Source organism: Bubalus bubalis, chromosome 3, assembly GCF_019923935.1.
Source record: "Bubalus bubalis isolate 160015118507 breed Murrah chromosome 3, NDDB_SH_1, whole genome shotgun sequence".
In the NCBI taxonomy this organism is placed as follows: domain Eukaryota; kingdom Metazoa; phylum Chordata; class Mammalia; order Artiodactyla; family Bovidae; genus Bubalus; species Bubalus bubalis.
In genome coordinates this window covers 110,962,004-110,980,840 of record NC_059159.1, presented here as the reverse complement: position 1 = coordinate 110,980,840, position 18,837 = coordinate 110,962,004, and the positions used below count along the sequence as shown (strand labels likewise).

Genomic DNA, 18,837 nt, shown 5'->3' with positions numbered 1-18,837 from the left:
CAGCACGCCAGGCTTCCCTGTCCTTCACCATCTTCCGGAGCTTGCTCAAACTCATGTCCATTGAGTTGGTGATGCCATCCAACCATCTCGGCCTCTGTCGTCTGCTTCTGCTCCTGCCTTCAACATTTCCAAGCCTCAGGATCTTTTCTAATGAGTCAGCTGTTTCCATCTGGTGGCCAAAGTACTGGAGCTTCAGCTTCAGCATCAGTTGTTCATAATATTGCCTTATTAATCTTTCAGTATCAATAGGATTTGTAGAGATGTCGCTTGTCTCATTTCTGTCTTCTACTAGGTGAATAACTATATTTAATTAAAATTATTTATCATTGGAAAAGACTCTGATGCTGGGAGGGATTGGGGGCAGGAGGAGAAAGGGACGACAGAGGATGAGATGGCTGGATGGCATCACTGACTCAATGGACGTGAGTCTGGGTGAACTCCGGGAGTTGGTGATGGACAGGGAGGCCTGGCGTGCTGCAATTCATGGGGTCGCAAAGAGTCAGACACGACTGAGCGACTGATCTGATCTGACTCTTGATAAATTCCTGATTAATCTGGACAGAAGTTTATCAATTTCATTGATTTTTTCAAAACATAAGTTATTAGTGTCAATTTCTCTATTGTTTTTATCTTCCATTGATTTTAGCTCCAGCCTTTATTACTTACTTTCTTTTGCTTATTTTGAGTTTTATTTACTCTTCTGTTCCTTTTGGCTTCTTAAAGTAGAAACTGAGATCACTGATTTGAGACATTTCCTTTTTTTCTAATATAGGTGTACAGTGCTACAAATTTTCCTTTAAATACTGTTTTAGCAGTTTCCAAATTTTTTTAAATCCTATATGTTTATTGTAATTCAGTTCAAAACACTTTCTAATTTCTGTTTTGCTTTCTTATTTGACCCTAGGGTCATTTAAAAGTGCAATATTCACTTTCCAAATTTTGGGGGGTTCCAGATAAGTCTTTTGCTACTGATTTCTAGTTTAATTTTACTGTAGCCAGAGAATATACTTTGTACAATTTGAATCTCTTCAAATATATTGAGATTTATTTATAACTTACAATATGGTTTATCTTGCTAAATGTTCTATATCTACTTGAAAATAATGCATATTCTGCTATTCTTAGGTGGAGTTATATAAATTTCAGTTAGTTCAAAATGGTTGATAGTGTTGTAGAGGCCTTCTATATGCTTATTAATTTTTTTGCTTGTCTTTTTACAAAAAAGGTGCTGAAATCTGACTATAATAGCGAGTTTGTGTATTTTTCCTTTCAATTCTATCAGTATTTGCTTTGTGTATTTTGAGGTTCTGTTATTAGGTATACAAATATTTAAATTTTTTATTTCCTCTTGATTAATTTACCCCATCTGTATGAAATGGCATTCTTTAATCCTGGTAATGTTCTTTGTTCTGAAATAGAACTTGACCAATATTAACATGATCACTCCAGCTTTCTTTTGATTAGTCTAATATGTCTTTTTTCCCCCATTTTTTTTACTGTTAAACTATTTGTATATTTATACTGAAAGTGAGTTTCTCATAGGCAACATATAGTTGAATCTTAGTTTTTGACTCTAGTCTGACTGTTCCTAACTGTTAATTTGGGTATTTAGACCATTTATGTCTAATGTTAATCCCATGCAGTATATGTTTCATCTTAGACACTGTCTGCAGAAGATTAATTTTATCCCTTTAATTTCATCTATGTCTCTACTTAATTTTTCCATTAGTCTCTTGAATGTGTGTAATAAGGTTATAATAACTATTTGTCTACTATTTATATTATCTGTATCTGTATCATCTTGGTAATTATGTTTCATTGATTTTTTCGTAATTAAATATATTTTTATGCTTCTTTATATTCACGATAATATTTGATTACATAATAGAAATTATAAATGTGTCTTTATTGAGTGTTAAATATTTTTATATTCCTATAAATATTCTTCAATTTTGTTCCGGTATGCATTTAAGTTACCTTAAAATAGTTTTATTCTTTAGAGATTCACTTTTAAGCTGTTAGGTGGGACTAGAACAACATTTGGTCTAGGGCTAACTTTTCCCTATTGCTAAGGAAAAACTCTTCTTAGTACTCTGGATTCCTGGATTCCACGAATTATAAGATTTTATATTCTTGCTGGTAGAAAGACAAACTACTCCCAGAATTGTGTGGGCTCTAATGATTTCTCCCTCTACTTTGGAGGTTCTTTCCCCAACCACGTGCAAACAAGGATTATTATGCAGTTGAAGTGTCAGTGCCTGCTCAGTTGCTTCAGTCGTGGCCGACTCTTTGCACAGAAACACTGCAAGTCTCCAGAATGCTCTCTCTCTGTTCAGCTTTCTCTTCTGTTCAGCCCTGTGAATTTTAGCTGCTTTAGTGTCCCTGGGCTCTTAGCTGTATCGCCTCAACTCAGGGAGCTCATTAATCTCTGCATACATCCCTACTCCCTACACTGTGGCCTGGAGACTCTCTCTAGACAGTAGCTGGGGCAGTTGTAGGGTTCACCTCATTTGTCTTCCATTTCTTAGAGGCTACTATCCTTTGTTGTCTGAGGTATAATGTCTTGAAAATGGTTGTTTCATGTATTTTGTCCACTTTTTAAAAATTTGCTTCAGAAAGGAGAGTAAATTTGGTGTCTTAACCAAACGAGAAATCTATTCATGCTAAATGTTCTAGCATTCTGTAGATTGAGTTCTTTTTTCCAGTCACATGTGGGAAACAGATCAAAGCAAAACATGAGTCAAGCTCCCTGGCTGCCTCCTGGCTCTTTCTTCTTTGTTTCATACCCAATACCTTCAGGTAGTTAGAGATCAGAAATCAATGTTTTATGAAAAAAGGGTGTGCAGGCTGAGGTGAAATATGCCAAAATGTTAGCAGACATATCTGGATGATGAAATTGTGAGAAAGTTTCTTCTTCTTTAGATTATTTCTGTATTTCCAAATAATTATTATGGTAAATTATTACTTACCACATTTACTTTTAAAGATACTTTAAAAAGCAAAGTTGTATTTTGTTTTTTATTTTAAGTCTGAGACTTAGGGAGACAAAAAAATAAGGGAAATTTTTGAAAAAAAAAAAAAAAAAGCTGCAGAAAGTAAGAGGTTACTGCTTCACTATGTCTTTTAGAATCTCACACAAACTTATTTCTTTGACTCTTGCAGTTATAAACTACCCCTGTGTCCCTGTAAAGAAGGCCTGGATTATGAAGCATCATGAAAAAAAAAAAAAAAAAAAAACAGGAATAAAGCAGCCAGAATTTAGCAAACAACATTTTTTCCCACAGTGTTAGGAAGAAACAGCCAACTCATAAAATGTTTAGTGCTTTCTTCAGTAGTAGCTAAAATGTTCCACCTTATAATGGAGCTCAGAAAAATGTCTCTGAGACATTCTGCAAGTTTAAGAAGAAGTGACGGGAGAGAGTTTCAGTTAATTAACTCTACTTTCTCTTGGTTACCAAATAAAGAGATCTCAGTTGACTATTTTATTCAATAAATAGGTCAAGTACCTGCCATCATCTTTACTTAGAGAGAGAACAGTACAGAAATATCCAGATAATTCATTCATTAATTCATTCAATCAACAAAAATACAACAAAGCACTAGGAAGGACTTTGTAGCTTAGCTGAAGGAACTGTCTTTTTCTTAGAATCAGGGAGACCTGAGTTCAAAACCTAGTTCTGCCACTTCAAAAAGCATGACCATAGGCCACATATAACCTCTCTGAACATCGGCTTTCATTTCAACAAATTGTAAAAGCAAATAATTTCATAGGAGTGTTGCAATAATTAAATAAGCAAAATGTATGTAGCAGTGTCTGATATACAGAAACACTCAAATCTAAAATAATCTAATGAAATCTGGGGAACTGTAAAATAAATAAAATGTTTTTCTTTCATTTAAAGAGGTCCAGTCTGGCTAGAAGATAGGCTATGCACAAATAAAATAGTTGGTGTAAGGTGGAATGTAAGTACCCTGATATTAAATGTCAAAAATAGGGAGCTAAGAGAGAGGAAACATCCCAGGGAGTTGAAATGGTCAAAACAAGCTGCATTAAAGAGGTAGATTCCCACTGACTCTCTAGATGTAAAGAGATTGGAAGTCATCACTCCCACCCCCAAAACAAGAAAAAGCTGATAAAACTGAAAATCAATAACTCTTCTAACATCTGTCAGAGAATCAACATCACAAGGCAGCCCCCAAAATTAGAGAGAGAGAGAGAAGCAAATACAGAGAATTACAATTTACCAGAGCAAAATCTACAAGCAGAATCCCCCACGGGAACTGTTACTGGGTAGAAAATTCTACACTGTAATGGATAAATTGCTGAAGGCTCCCTGTGAACAGTTCTGAGAGTTAAACTGAATCTCTAAAAAAAGAAGTAAAAAAAAAAAAAATCTTAATAAAAAAGAAGCAGAATTGGTAAAGAGAAAGTTACAACCCCACTGAGTTGACAAGATGGGGGCTGGAATTTATAGCAATAGGCACTGTTAGCCATGAAAAATGAATAAATTAAAACCTCAATTAAATAGAGTTTGGAGTCCAGAAGGGGGAGCTCTCACACCCTGTGACCAAAACAGAGCCCAGTAGGAAGACAGATTCTTTTCCTAGCACAGACTCAGCCAATGAAAAGCCATGGACTCTTGGCTTACTAAAGCCCTATCAATTTCCTTTTCCCTTCTATCACTTTTTTTTAAAATAAATTTTATTGGAGTATTGTTGATTTACAATGTTGTGTTAGTTTCTGCTGTACAGCAAAGTGAATCAGTTATGCATATACATTAATTCACTCATTTTTTAAGATTATTTTCCCATATAGGTCATTACAGAGTATTGATTAGAATTCCCTGGGCTATACAGTAGGTCCTTATTAGTTATCTATTTTATATGTGTGTGGCTGTGTGTGCTCAGTCGTGTCCAACTCTTTGCAACCCCATGGACTATAGCCTACCAGGCTCCTCTGTCCATGGGATTTTCCAAGCAAAAATCCTGGAGTGGATTGCCATTTCCTTCTCTACTATTATATACGTACTAGTGTGTATATCTCAATCCCAGTCTCCCAAATTACACACCCGTCTTTTCCTCTCTTTAAAAGTGTTCCCCTTCCCTCCATGCAGGAACTTGCATGTAGCTAACCGTGGCTGCAGACCCCTAATTGTAATTTTATGTAGATCCCCAATAAATCTCTTTTTGCTGGAGAAATATCTGGCAGTCTGTTTGTTTCAGGTCAACATACTTGACTATGTTACTGCCAAGCAATTGAAAAATTACAGGGATTAAAAATGTCCAGAGTTCACAGAGAAACCCAGTGATGGCTGTGTTATTATCTCAAATTTTAGACAGATTAAGTGGATAAATTCATTTACATATAGTGGGTTGTATACATGTTTGCCTTTAGTACTTCCCAAGATCTAACTACACATGGTAGTGAAGGAATTTTAAAAGGTACAAATCCACAAGACAAAGGGAAAGAAGGACTATCAGCAGATGAGCGATCTCTACACCATTTCAAAAATGAGAGAACAGAGAAGTCTGGTGTCTCTAGGCAAAAGAAGGTAGTGCATATACATTTTTATAGTGAATATATGGCAGCTAAGAGGAAGGAAGCTGACTTACACTGCAGAATCCAAGGGAATATACCTCTAAAAAATATACCTTACAGGCTGGAGGGAGAACGTAGGGGTGAGAAATAGGGTAGAAAAATGCCCTAACTTGAAAGTCAACACTAGAAATTTCCTTTGCCATGCCACCTGCAAGAGCAACTAGAGAGATGGAGAAATCAAAAGCTACCAGGATCACTAGTTCTCCTACCCTGCTTTAGTTTTCTTCATAGCCCTGTCACGGTCTGACACTATGTAACCCAACTATTTGTAAACTGCGCCACTGTTCATTTTCTCCACAAGCAGTAAGCTCCAGGAAGGCAGGATCAACCTCTGTTGGCCTTCTTTAACTCTTTGTCCTTAGTGCCTGGCAAACTGTAGCAGTCAGTAAATATTTGGAACATGAATGAGTGAATGAATAAATGAATGAAAAAACCAGTCCATCAGTGAACAATAGGGATATTATACAGTAAATTCCTTCCAGTCCCAGACTTACCACATTTCCCCCTGAGTCTTGCTTGGGGCCTTTCGGTTAATATAGGAAACCTGTCCAAGAGGAAAAAAGACACGGAGCAAAGTCACAGGAAGGAGGAGGCACAGGCCATGGAGGGAATAGATAAGAGCTGTGCCCCAAGAGATGAGGGCTGCTTCTTTAGGCTCTTTCCTAACTTTCTTAGAGAAGATCCTGTTTTCCTTAACTACATCACTCATACCTCTCAACATCAAAGCACTTTTAAATGTAGCTATTGTAAATTTTTCTCCTTGAAATTTTTGATATTTAATTTCCTGCCTTCTCACTATAGCATTTGTTCAGTCTGGCAGCTCTGCTCCTCACATAACCCCAGCCTCCTCCACACAAATGAAACATAACTGCAGAGGGATGGAGAGGAACATGGCCCGGAACTGCAGGCCATGTTCCCACTTCTGCACAGTTATACAGATCATTCCTCTTTGCAGAGAAAGCAAATGTCACTTTCTCATGAGTGGGATACCTTTTCTTCCTAGTGGTCAGTGCTGATAAGCTCACAGGCATCTGGTGCCCTCACCTATAGACAAGAGAAGTTTAAAGAGAAGCAGAAAGCTACACAGATTTTTTTTTAGATAAAACAAATGATTGAAGGTCTATTAGATTAATCTCAAAGTCTATAAGCTAAGGCCGCATCATGGTGCCAAAGGTAATATTCAGGTCTGCTGACCCACAGCCTAGTCACCAGCTGCCAGACTTGTTCCACCCAACCCCTCCCAGATCATTGGAATGCAGTGTTAAAGCACCCTTGATGTGATATTCTATGTGTGAATATCTTTGCACCACCTTCTACAGCAACCTATCTAAATAAGTCTCCAAGTCTAAAAATAGACCTATTTCCTTAATTTCTGCCTTTGATCTCATATAACCTACCAAGGAAAATAGTATCAGAGGCCAACCTCCTTTTCTAAATCTCCCTGCAAAAGTGAGCTAAGAACAAGGAGTGGGGTCCTAGACTACACTCACGTCTTACACCTACCTGAAAATGGGTCTTGGAGGTGTCTTATAAAGCCTAGGATCACTCTACTCACTATCCACGTACCTATGCATGGTACAGTCAATCGTTCACTCAATAAATACTTACCAAGTCTTAAGTATTCTTGTGGCAGTAGAAGATATATGGTATTAAAGTCAGCCATGCCCCTGCTTTCCCATGTCTTCCAGTGTAATCAGTGATAGGATACATCCTGAAATTTCTAGGAGAGTCCTGATTACAAATATTTTGCTAGCTATGACATATTGTTGAATTTTCTATTCTTTCTTTTTTAAAAAGTAAAAATTTTAAAAAATGTAACATTAAGTGAGCACACTTTTTCTCATACTATGTGAAAATGGGTCTTGGAGGTGTCTTATGAAGCCTAGGATCACTCTACAAACTTCTGCATGCGATTAAACATCAAAACATAAAAGATGAGATATGACACAAGTGAAAGCTTTCTAAAGAGATAGAATGGCTCCCAGGGCAGAAAAAGTAGTTAAAATGATGTTACTGATGTACTTGAAAAATAAAAGCAGTCAAAAGAAAAGAATTGGTCAGAAAAAGAAGCACAGAAAGTGAGAAGCCAAAAGAGAAGTGATGTTAGTACTTATTAATCAAACGGGTAGGGAATGGAAAGTGGATCAAATAGATCAAATAAGAACTTAAAGTAAAACTAAGTTCAAATGGCAGAAGATCCTGACATACTGGTTTGGGAAATCTATTTAAATGTTACATGGCAACAATAGAAACCATCTAAGCTTTCTGATGAAGGAAGAGACAGAAGGGAATGATAATCTAGGAATTAGGCAAGGTCTGAAAAAATACGACCCATAGCAGAGCACTAAAAAGCACTCCTTTACCCATCAATAATTTAAATTCTAGTGTAAAAATAATATATTGATATTTTCCACCCAGGTACCTGGATAAAAATTAAATTAAAGCAAGCTAAAGTGAAAAAGACAGAGAATTTAGAGTACTGGATCCTAGATCACAATGGTGGTATTATAATAAGGAGAAGCCACATGAGGACACAAATCTAGGGCTACATCATAAGTTTGACTGGAACTTGCAAGTATCTCCTGCAGGGCCCAGGAGATGTTTTTGCAAGAATACTCTTGCATTATTTTCTAAGTATTCTGTGGGAGGTTAGCATTATCGATATGTTTCTATATTGAAATCTTTTATGTGGAGTCAGAGAAACTCTGGAACTGTGAAAACCCAGAGTTTTTGCATATTTGGGGAATTGGAACAGAAATAGACGAGCAGGAAAACATCTTTTTCTTTGAGTCAAAAATATTTTCTTAAAGGCAGATAGAATTGGGGGAGGAGATGCTATTGTATTAGTCACTGCCTCTCAAAAACCAGATATTAAAGGACAGAATTACTGATTTGAATATAATTCAGTAAGTTCAATGAAAAGGAAGTCTATTTGAAGTTAGAGAATTCCATTTCACAAAATCACCGTATTTTAAGGTGTGGACTAATTGCAAGTTTAACTTGCACATAATATTAGCTGTGGAATGAAAAAACAAAACGAACTACTCTTGCTGTAAGACTGTTCATTACCCAGGAAATGTCATGGTGCTGCATAAATGAGGGACCCGTTTCAGTTTAAACTTAACAGCAGACGATAGGATCAACATTGAAAGAGTAGGAAGGCCTCTTCAGTCTACACAGTTTTTCGAGAATCTTCACCTTCAAGGAGAAAGAATAGATGTGAGGAATAAGACAGATAAACCATTAGCCCTGAGGTGCATAAAAAGACTTACAGCATCATGAAGTCATTCTCAGAGTTAAAAAACAAAGATTGTGAAAACTCTGTAGCACATAATTAAGGTTTTAGAATTAGAGAGCCCAGGCCAGATCATACAAGGAGCAGGATGACACACGGGATAGATGAGCCATACCATCCTGTAAGAAATTCCTTAGCTGTCTTGTTCAAAGCTTCTAACTGGCTCCGTTAAGAAAAAGAACTGGGTCATCAAAAAAGCAAGAGAGTTCCAGAAAAACATCTACTTCTGCTTTACTGACTATGCCAAAGCCTTTGGCTATGTTGATCATAACAAACTGTGGAAAATTCTGAAAGAGATGGGAATACCAGACCACCTGACCTACCTCCTGAGAAATCTGTATGCAGGTCAGGAAGCAACAGTTAGAACTGGACATGGAACAACAGACTGGTTCCAAATAGGAAAAGGAGTACATAGAGGTTATATATTGTCACCCTGCTTATTTAACTTACATGCAGAGTACATCATGAGAAACGCTGGACTGGAAGAAACACAAGCTGGAATCAAAATTGCCGGGAGAAATATCAATAACCTTAGATATGCAGATGACACCACCTTTACGGCAGAAAGTGAAGAGGAACTAAAGAGCCTCTTGATGAAAGTGAAAGAGGAGAGTGAACAAGTTTGCTTAAAGCTCAACATTCAGAAAACTAAGATCATGGCATCTGGTTCCATCACTTCATGGCAAATAGATGGGGAAACAATGGAAACAGTGACAGACTATTTTTGGGGGCTCCAAAATCACTGCAGATGGTGACTGCAACCATGAAAGTAAAAGACGCATGCTCCTTGGAAGAAAAGTTATGACCAACCTAGACAGCATTTTAAAAAGCATTAGAGACATTACTTTGCCAACAAAGGTCCATCTAGTCAAAGCTGTGGTTTTTCCAGTAGTCATGTATGGATGTGAGAGTTGGGCTATAAAGAAAGCTGAGTGCTGAAGAATTGATGCTTTTAAACTGTGGTGTTGAAGAAGACTCTTGAGAGTCCCTTGGACTGCAAGGAGATCCAACAAGTCCATGCTAAAGGAAATCAGTCCTGAATATTCATTGGAAGGACTGATACTTTGGCCACCTGATGCGAAGAACTGACTCACTGGAAAAGACCCTGATGCTGGGAATGATTGAAGGCATGGGGAGAAGGGGATGACAGAGGATGAGATGGTTGGATGGCATCGCCAACTCAATGGACATGTTTGTGTAAGCTCTGGGAGTTGGTGATGGACAGGGAAGCCTGGTGTGCTATAGTCCACGGGCTCATAAAGAGTCAGACACGACTGAGTGAACTGAACCAAACTGATTTATATCAAAATCTACTATGTGCCCTACTAACTATAACTGTAGCTCACTTCAGTAAACTTGGATTGTTTATTTAGAAAGTAAATAAATACTACCTTTAATCATGCTCCATGAGATTTCACTTTCCAGGCTGGATTTCAGGCAGATCTTCAGCTTTCTGGTAATTTACAGTTATAAGAATCACCTCACTCTGATAAGCCATATTCATTTTCCAGTATCAAGTCATTACAATGCACAGTGCACTCTGAAGTAATCAGTCTAAGCCTTGGTTAGTGCATTCTCCTGAGGGCCTTTTGTAGCACTCCTACAGGTATGACCCCAACAGTTCATCCCATAGGCAGCCTCTGTATCTGTACAATCCTCACTCCAAGAAGCAGCCTTCTTGGATAAAGACTCATCCAAACGAAAGTAACCCCAGTTACTTTCACTGTATCTATGTGGCCCAGGAATAATATGTGAATTTTTCTCTTGATAAATGACGGAAATGGAAGCTGTTCTCAAGAATTCTGTTTTATCAAGACGTATTTCTATTTGAGGGTAGTACATATTATATACTCTTAGCAGAAACTTGTTTAGGATAGAGAGTGAAGATTGCCTGGAAAGGAAGTAAGGAACAAGAAAATTAATATTTATGGAAGATCTCCTATAAAGAAGTAAGCTGAACTAAAAGAAGAAGTGAAATGATGGCAATCCACTCCAGTACTTTGCCTGGAAAATCTCATGGATGGAGGAGCCTGGTAGGCTGCAGTCCAGGGGTCGCGAAGAGCGACTTCACATTCACTTTTTACTTTCATGCATTGGAGAAGGAAATGACACCCCACTCCAGTGTTCTTGCGTCGAGAATCCCAGGGATGGGGGAGCCTGGTGGGCTGCCGTCAATGGGGTGGCACGGAGTTGGACACGACTGAAGTGACTTAGCAGCAGCAGCAGCAGTGAACAACTATCATTTTATTATTCCAGTTACTCTGCTTTTATGGGAACTTTTCTACTACCTCCCCAACATTTTCTGTGAATTGTATCCTGACATAATCATACACACATTTATTCACCCATATGGCTGAGAAAACGGAAGCTTTAGGCACTGTAAGCCTTAGTCTTACCTGTCATGTCTACTACAAAAGAGAGAAAACCATGTATGCAACCAGAAAGAATGAAGCAGATTGCAGAGGTAAGAGACAAAGAGAATTTTCTGGGTTTGCGTAAGGCTTCAGTTTCTGGTTCAAACTGAGATAGACAATCACCCTCTTTTTTCCTTTGAGTTCTCTCCCTGCCCCCGCCCATCCCCGTGTCTTTTACCTTAGGTTAGCTAAGCTGGAATATGTTGTCTGTAACCAAATTTCCCCTAACCAATAAGATCTAAAGCTTACAAGAAGAAGTGAAGCAAGGACTGAATTAAAACCTAGGTCTGCATGATTCCAATATTTGTTCTACTCCCCACACTGCCAAGAGATAAGGATATGATGTGGTGATAAGAGTGAGCACCTTCAGTTCAGCATAAACAGAGCTATAGTAGTCAGAACCTTAAAATGGTCATCCAAACATATCCAGGGCCTACCAGATTTGTATCTGCTGAAAATTTCAGCTCCATAGCTAAGGGTTGATCTAGATAAACTGAAGAATGTTCAGTAGAGTGTCATAGAAGAGGATTAAGTAATTGGAAATGAGAAAAGGTACATAGTATATATTGCCTCTGCAATCCAATTGATACTTCATATCCTGCACTCAAACATGTTTCTCATAATGGTACTGCTTTTTAAAATATTTTCTACTCTTTGTCTCAACTCCTCAAATAGGTTATGAGCATCCTGAAGTGAAAGAGTTTCTATTATTTTTTTCTATATTGTTTAAATGAATTAAAATTAAAGAAGACACCTTGTTTGAACACAAGAGAATAAGAAGATAATTTAATAACAGTACTGGCAAATATGAATCTCTGCATTGATGGGAACTGACTTTTCCCCATACCACAAAGAGAAGAGGAGGAAAAATTCTCACATACTAACATGAGATATTTGAAAGTGAAAGTGACTCAGTTGTGTCTGACTCTTTGTGACCCCATGGACTCGTCCATGGAATTCTCCAGGCCAGAATACTAGAGTGGGTAACCGTCCCTTTCTCCAGGGGATCTTCCCAACCCAGGGATCGAACCCAGGTCTCCTGCATTACCGGTCATTTCTTTACCAGCTGAGCCACAAGGGAAGCCCAAGAACACTGCAGAGCGTAGACTATCCCTTCTCCAGGGGATCTTCCCAACCCAAGAATCGAACCAGAGTCTCCCGCATTGCAGGTGGATTCTTTACCAACTGAGCTATCAGGGATATCAAGTGTTAGGGATAAATTTTCAAATTGAAGCAATTGTTGTAGCATGAGGAAAGGCCTTAGAGATTCAACTTCCACACAGGGATATTTTTCTTGTCTAGGACAATTTTGGTTTGGATCATTTAAATGTCTCTCACTTAATAATGGTTTATGAACTTCATGCCCCTTCTTCAAGCCTTTCCAAGACCTATGAAGACATCAGACAAGAGTGTAATTTTCTCTTTTTTCCCCATTAAAATATATGAATATATTAATGCCTAGTGCTTCTGAATATTAGCATATGGAACTCAGATACTAAAAATCTGTATCTTTGGTGAAACAAAAACAGGCCTGTGAAAATTACTCCTAAGTAGAAAAATATGTTTTGACGGTATTTACCTTACATCATTTGACAGTTATAATAACTAAAGGGAATCCTCACATAGTCAAGCCAAAGCATACTATAAATGCAGTATTGGAATTTTTGCTTCTAGCCACAATGAACTAATAAGCCTCTTGATGAAAGTGAAAGAGGAGAGTGAAAAAGTTGGCTTAAAGCTCAACATTCAGAAAACTAAGATCATGGCATCTGGTCCCATCATTTCATGGCAAATAGATGGGGAAACACTGGAAACAGTGTCAGACTTTATCTTTCAGGGCTCCAAAATCACTGCAGGTGGTGATTGCAGCCATGAAATTAAAAGACACTTACTCCTTGGAAGGAAAGTTATGACCAACCTAGATAGCATATTCAAAAGCAGAGACATTACTTTGCCAACAAAGATCCATCTAATCAAGGCTATGGTTTTTCCAGTAGTCATGTATGGATGTGAGAGTTGGACTGTGAAGAAGGCTGAGCACCGAAGAATTGATGCTTTTGAACTGTGGTGTTGGAGAACACTCTTGAGAGTCCCTTGGACTGCAAGGAGATCCAACCAGTCCATTCTAAAGGAGATCAGCCCTGGGATTTCTTTGGAAGGAATGATGCTAAAGCTGAAACTCCAGTACTTTGGCCACCTCATGCGAAGAGTTGACTCATTGGAAAAGACTCTGATGCTGGGAGGGATTGGGGGCAGGAGGAGAAGGGGACGACAGAGGATGAGATGGCTGGATGGCATCACCGACTCGATGGACATGAGTTTGAGTGAACTCCGGGAGTTGGTGATCGACAGGGAGGCCTGGTGTAATGCGATTCATGGGGTCGAAAAGAGTCAGACACGACTGAGCGACTGAACTGAACTGCTGACACTTATTAATGAAAAACCAACCCCACCTGTTAAAAGCTAATATACAAATATAAGCGATTTCTAATAGCTTCTTTGGAAAAGTATGCTGAGATTCAAAAGAAGGGGTTGATTTTGTTTTTGCACTTTAAAAGCAATGACTTGTTTTGATAATAATATTCCTAAGACTGCCCAGATGTTTGAAGTCAACAAAATAAGTGAGCATATTAAATAGGATACTGCTCAGTCTCTCAAGAGCTAGGTCTGGATGACTTTAATAGGTTATCTCTAAATGAGCTCCAATACTTTGGCCACCTGATGCAAAGAGCCAACTCATTGGAAAAGACCCTGATGCTAGGAAAGATTGAGGGCAGAAGGAGAAGAAGGCGACAGAGGATGAGATGGTTGGATGGCATCACCAATTCAATGGACATGAGTTTGAGAAAACTCTGGGAGGTAGTGAAGGACAGGGAAGTCTGGCATGCTGCAGTCCACGGGGTGGCAAAGAGTCGGACACAACTTAGCGACTGAACAACAACAAAATGAGATCTCTAGTGTCTCCACTTTCCATTCTATGATTAAATAAGTTGGTTAATGGAATGATGGAAACCACGGCCATTTGGATTGGAAGTTCTATACTGAAAAGCAAATATGTATTCCCTGGTTTTCCATATTTAAAATTTTTGCCAGTTTGTCTTTTGGGGACTGAAATGAGGCTGACAACAGTTCGAACTGTGTTAGCATCATAGGATAACAGCTGAACATGCTAACCACTATCTCCATGGTACTGAAAATGCACCTCTATGACAAGTCATAGGAACCAAAAGTGCTTCATCACATTGCTTCCCTTCATATAAATGCCTCCCCCAATAGGGTTTTATGTCTCTCTTAGCTTTCTCTGAATTAATCCTCTTTGCTCTGCTTATCAACTTTACTGAACTCAGAACTGTATCTAATTCACAAACTGAAGCTAGACAGGTCTCCCTCACAAAGTTGCTCCACACACCAATCCAACAAGAGATCACTGCTACGGACTAAACCCCTAGTCTGAGTTGCCGCACTGGAATCGCAGTGTATTTTGCTTTCCCCCATTGTCTTCCTAAATGAAAGGAAGGTGAATTTGAGCACTTACTAGTTAGTAAAATCATACATCCATTAAAGAAAAGAAGTTGAAGAAATATTAAACCCATCCCAGTTTCTCAAGAAACAAAGGGGCCCTACACACAGAAAAATAGAAAGGGGAGTTACCCCAAAAGGAAAACAAAAATTATGAAACAAACTTTTCTAAAGTGCCTAATCTCTAAGAAAGGTAGAATATCCTACAATGAGGTCTTTATTTTGAAATACCTTTCTTGGGTGGCATCCTGGTGATATCCTTTCAGAACGTCTCAGCTGCCAGTTAACTTGAAAAGGAAAGACAAGTTGGAGGGACAAAAGTTTCAGGTCTGGTCCAGCACATTCACACACTTCTGCCTGTTGCTGAAAGTGCTCCCTGGTGCCATCCATTTCACAGTCTGAAACATAAGAAGGTACTAATTTCCTTGCCATTAAATTTTCATGAATGTTTAGTTTGCCATTTAAGGATGGAGTACTCAGGTCAAAAGGGCTGTATGTAAGGCTCATGCTTGAAACAAAACTAAACTGATCATGGAAGTGGTATTCAAAGCAAATCTGGCTTCATCCCATATGTACTTGTCTGCCTCGTTTTAAATACTTTCAATTCTAGGGCTTTATCCCAATTACAAGTGCAGAGGGCAGTGTATGGAAAGCCGTTTTAGAAAGGTGAGAAATACTGACTGCTAAGTCGAATCAGTAAATTAAATGAGTAAATAAAGAAGATACTCTTACGTGTAGAGTTCATGTTTAAGCAGCAAAGCTGACACGCATTCAGTTTAGCAATCAATCCCAATGTAGGGAAACTTGGAGATATTGTGTTCATTTTCTCAGCTTCTTTGAAAATAAAACTTTCCCAGAAAATAAGGAAACATTTTCTGGGAAATTAAAAACAATTTTTTCTCTCTGTCAACACTTCTCAAAAGAAGGTGGTAATCTTTTCTTTGAAAGGGTAAACAACAAAAAAAATTTTCCATCACTGCAAAGAAAGGGACAAAAAGTGCTGAAATTTAATGTTGCAAAAGGTTGCCTTTTTGAGAGGGAGAACATGAGCATTCTCTGGTTACTTCGGTGACAGACACTGACCTTGGCAAGAGGAAGCACTGTTTTGAAATGGATCCTGGTGGCACATTTACACCAGGGCAGCTTTTGGCTTCATGGATAGATTCCTGTACCCATCTGACCCTTCTAGACTATAAAGCCTACTATGTAGATTTCAGCCAAAGCAGTGTGTAGCACACCTGGAATTATAGTTTAAACAAGGCTCTGTAGAGTGAGGCTCAGTTTTCTCCTATTCTGGACACTAGATCTCAATTATAATAGTAAGATAGGATATAGCTGATTTGAGTACTTACATTTAAAGACTTGCATTTAAAGTTAAAGTGGCTCTTTAACTTGGGAATTTATAAGGAAACTGAGAAGTTTTGTTGCAAATTATTGGACCTATACTCTAGAGTGAGGACAAACTGTAATTTAATTTATATGAACTTAAATTATGTAAAAAAGTGTGAAATAACTCTAAATGCTATTCTGACAAAAACCATAGTAAACATAAATAAATTAACAAAAGATGTTTTTCAAGCCTTGTGTCCAGAAAATTATAAAAACAATACTATACAAAAGATTAAAAACAGAAACCAAAAATGAAAAATAGATTAGCTCAAGCATGTTAAAGGTAAAAATTTCTATACGTAAAAAGATATGTCAAAAAAATTAAAGTAGAAAATATTTACAACTCACACAACACTTCATTAGTATAAAAAACAAAGAATTTCTACCCAACAAGAAGAAAACTAGTACCTCCAAAAGGGAAATAAATGGCAAAAGATCTGAACAAATATTCCACATAGGAAGATATACACTCTAATAAAAATGAACAAAATATGAGCAGTAATTTCACAGAAGGAACACATAGCCAACAAACATAAGGAAGTTCCAGACTTATCTAGAGAAACTCAAACTGAGATCTCAAGCAGTATGGGTATGGGCTTTTTGATTCCTTTTAGTAGGAACTTGTTGGACCAGGACACATACCTTCTCCCCTCTTTCAGTGCTGTGGGTTCCATTCCAGGTACAGTATGTTTCAATAGGCCTGATTTGCAGCAGGACAGCAGGATCCTAGTAGAGACTGAGTAGTTCCCCTCACTCAGGGGTACAAAGTAACTCACCCATCCCAGTGGAACATTCCATTGTAAATTCCACTTCCCTGGTGGCTCAGACGGTAAAGCGTCTGCCTACAGTGCAGGAGACCTGGGTTCAATTCTTGGGTCTGGAAGATCTCCTGGAGGAAGAAATGTCAACCCACTCCAATACTCTTGCCTGGAAAATCCTATGGACAGAGGAGCCTGGTAGGCTACAGTCCATGGGGTCACAAAGAGCTGGACACGACTAAGTGGCTTCACTTTCAAGGCCTCTCCCAGCTGTGATGTGAGCTTAGCAGCTGAGCACTTTGATGCAAGGTGAGGGGCAGGGCAATGGCTGTATCCTGCTGTTCCCTTGCCTTTACAACGTGGGGCAAGGGAAGTTGCCTTGTGCATTGTTTAGAACACAGAGATGTGCTGTGACTGCATTCATCACGTCATGGTATCTCAAGGTCAGTCTGGCTTCCTTGGCATTACACCATCCCCCCATGCTCTAAGGTGGCCACTCTTTCTACATATACAAGCTGCTGTATCTACTGAGCATCAGCTTCCTAATTACCAGGGGGGTGTCAGCACCTTGTGAGCTGGGATGTGGAAAACAGTGAGGACTGTCACAGGCTCTTGCAGGAGAAATCAAATATCTTTCCATATATCCTGCCCCTGCAAGGGCTTATTCATGATCATCTACCCATCTTTCCCATTGTCCAAGCCACAGGTTTAATCCCTTTAAAATAGCCCAACTTTCAGTACAAAGGGTAATGGCCAAGGTTCTCGAGTACCAGCTAAAATGCTCCGAGTTCAGGCCATAGGTTGCAATAGTTTGTTCCTGTTTCCATCCAGATGGTGTCAGTGTTGGGCTGAATTGCAAGTGCAGCCATGTGGATGGGTTGCCCGACTAGACCCCTCTGTGTCCCAGGCATCAGGAGGAATTTTCACTATCCTCTCTCAACAGCCTACAGGGCTTGCCACAGGACTTTGGAGAACCTCCATTTTCTACAAGGCCTTGTATTACCTGCATTTCTAGAGACAGTGGACTTGAGGACGGGTTAGTCCTCTGCTACAGGCATGCCTCTGAGTCAAACTGGGAGTTTGAGCCATGGCAGAGATAGGTCAACAGAAAAGATTCTCAATTCACCTTCAATAGGAAGGGAAGCTCTTACCATGACACGCTGTTCCTTCATGAGAGGCGCTCCTGGAGGAGCGCTGTGTACACTGCTAGGAGCCACTGCTTTACAGAGTGTATCAGCTTTCTTACGCCTTCCAGAGCTGAGGCCAAAATTCTAGGGATACTCTAAGGTTCTGTTGTTGTTCAGTCGTCCAGTTCTAGGGGTATATCTATTAACTATGTGGATTGTGTTTAAATTTATGAAGCCTACTCTCTTAACCTTACAACTAGCATTCTTTAAAATATCTTTCCATGCATTCTGTAAATTCATATCCCACAACTTGCAAACAAATCCACCAAACTGTCCCTCAGATTTCCCTTCAAAATTTACTAGATAGCCATTTCTGTGCTAGACTATCTTTATTTTTAAAAAAATAATAGATTCCTTATTAATGAAATATTCATTCTCTTATACTTTTCCAGTTATGAAGATGTTTATGCAGAATCCCCTATATTCAAGAATGTGTCCTGAATAACTCAGAATAGGAGGAATTTTTCCAATGAGTTTCTAGGATTCATTAATAAAATTATATGTCAAGGTGTTTGTCAGGTAAGTTTTCAAGACCTATCTGATTCTATCAACACTACATATGACCCAGTGGGACATCCATAAGGCTTTCTTGGCAATCTTGATTAGTCTTGTAAATATTGTAGCAATTTAGACTTCTATTCTGACACTAGAAGAATGATTCAGAGTTGAATGGTTA

At 38.7% G+C, this 18,837-nt stretch overlaps 1 protein-coding gene across 1 annotated transcript in view; it reads right to left on the bottom strand.

Moving 5' to 3' along the window:
- Positions 1-15,573, bottom strand: part of TMC1 (transmembrane channel like 1) — a 140,811-nt gene extending 125,238 nt beyond the window's left edge. The window contains exon 1 of the mRNA XM_044939954.1: positions 15,059-15,573. Within this exon, the coding sequence (XP_044795889.1) occupies positions 15,059-15,074 (16 nt within the window). The 5' untranslated portion in view covers positions 15,075-15,573. The remainder of the gene's footprint in view (positions 1-15,058) is intronic.
- Between the last annotated feature and the right edge of the window lie 3,264 nt (positions 15,574-18,837).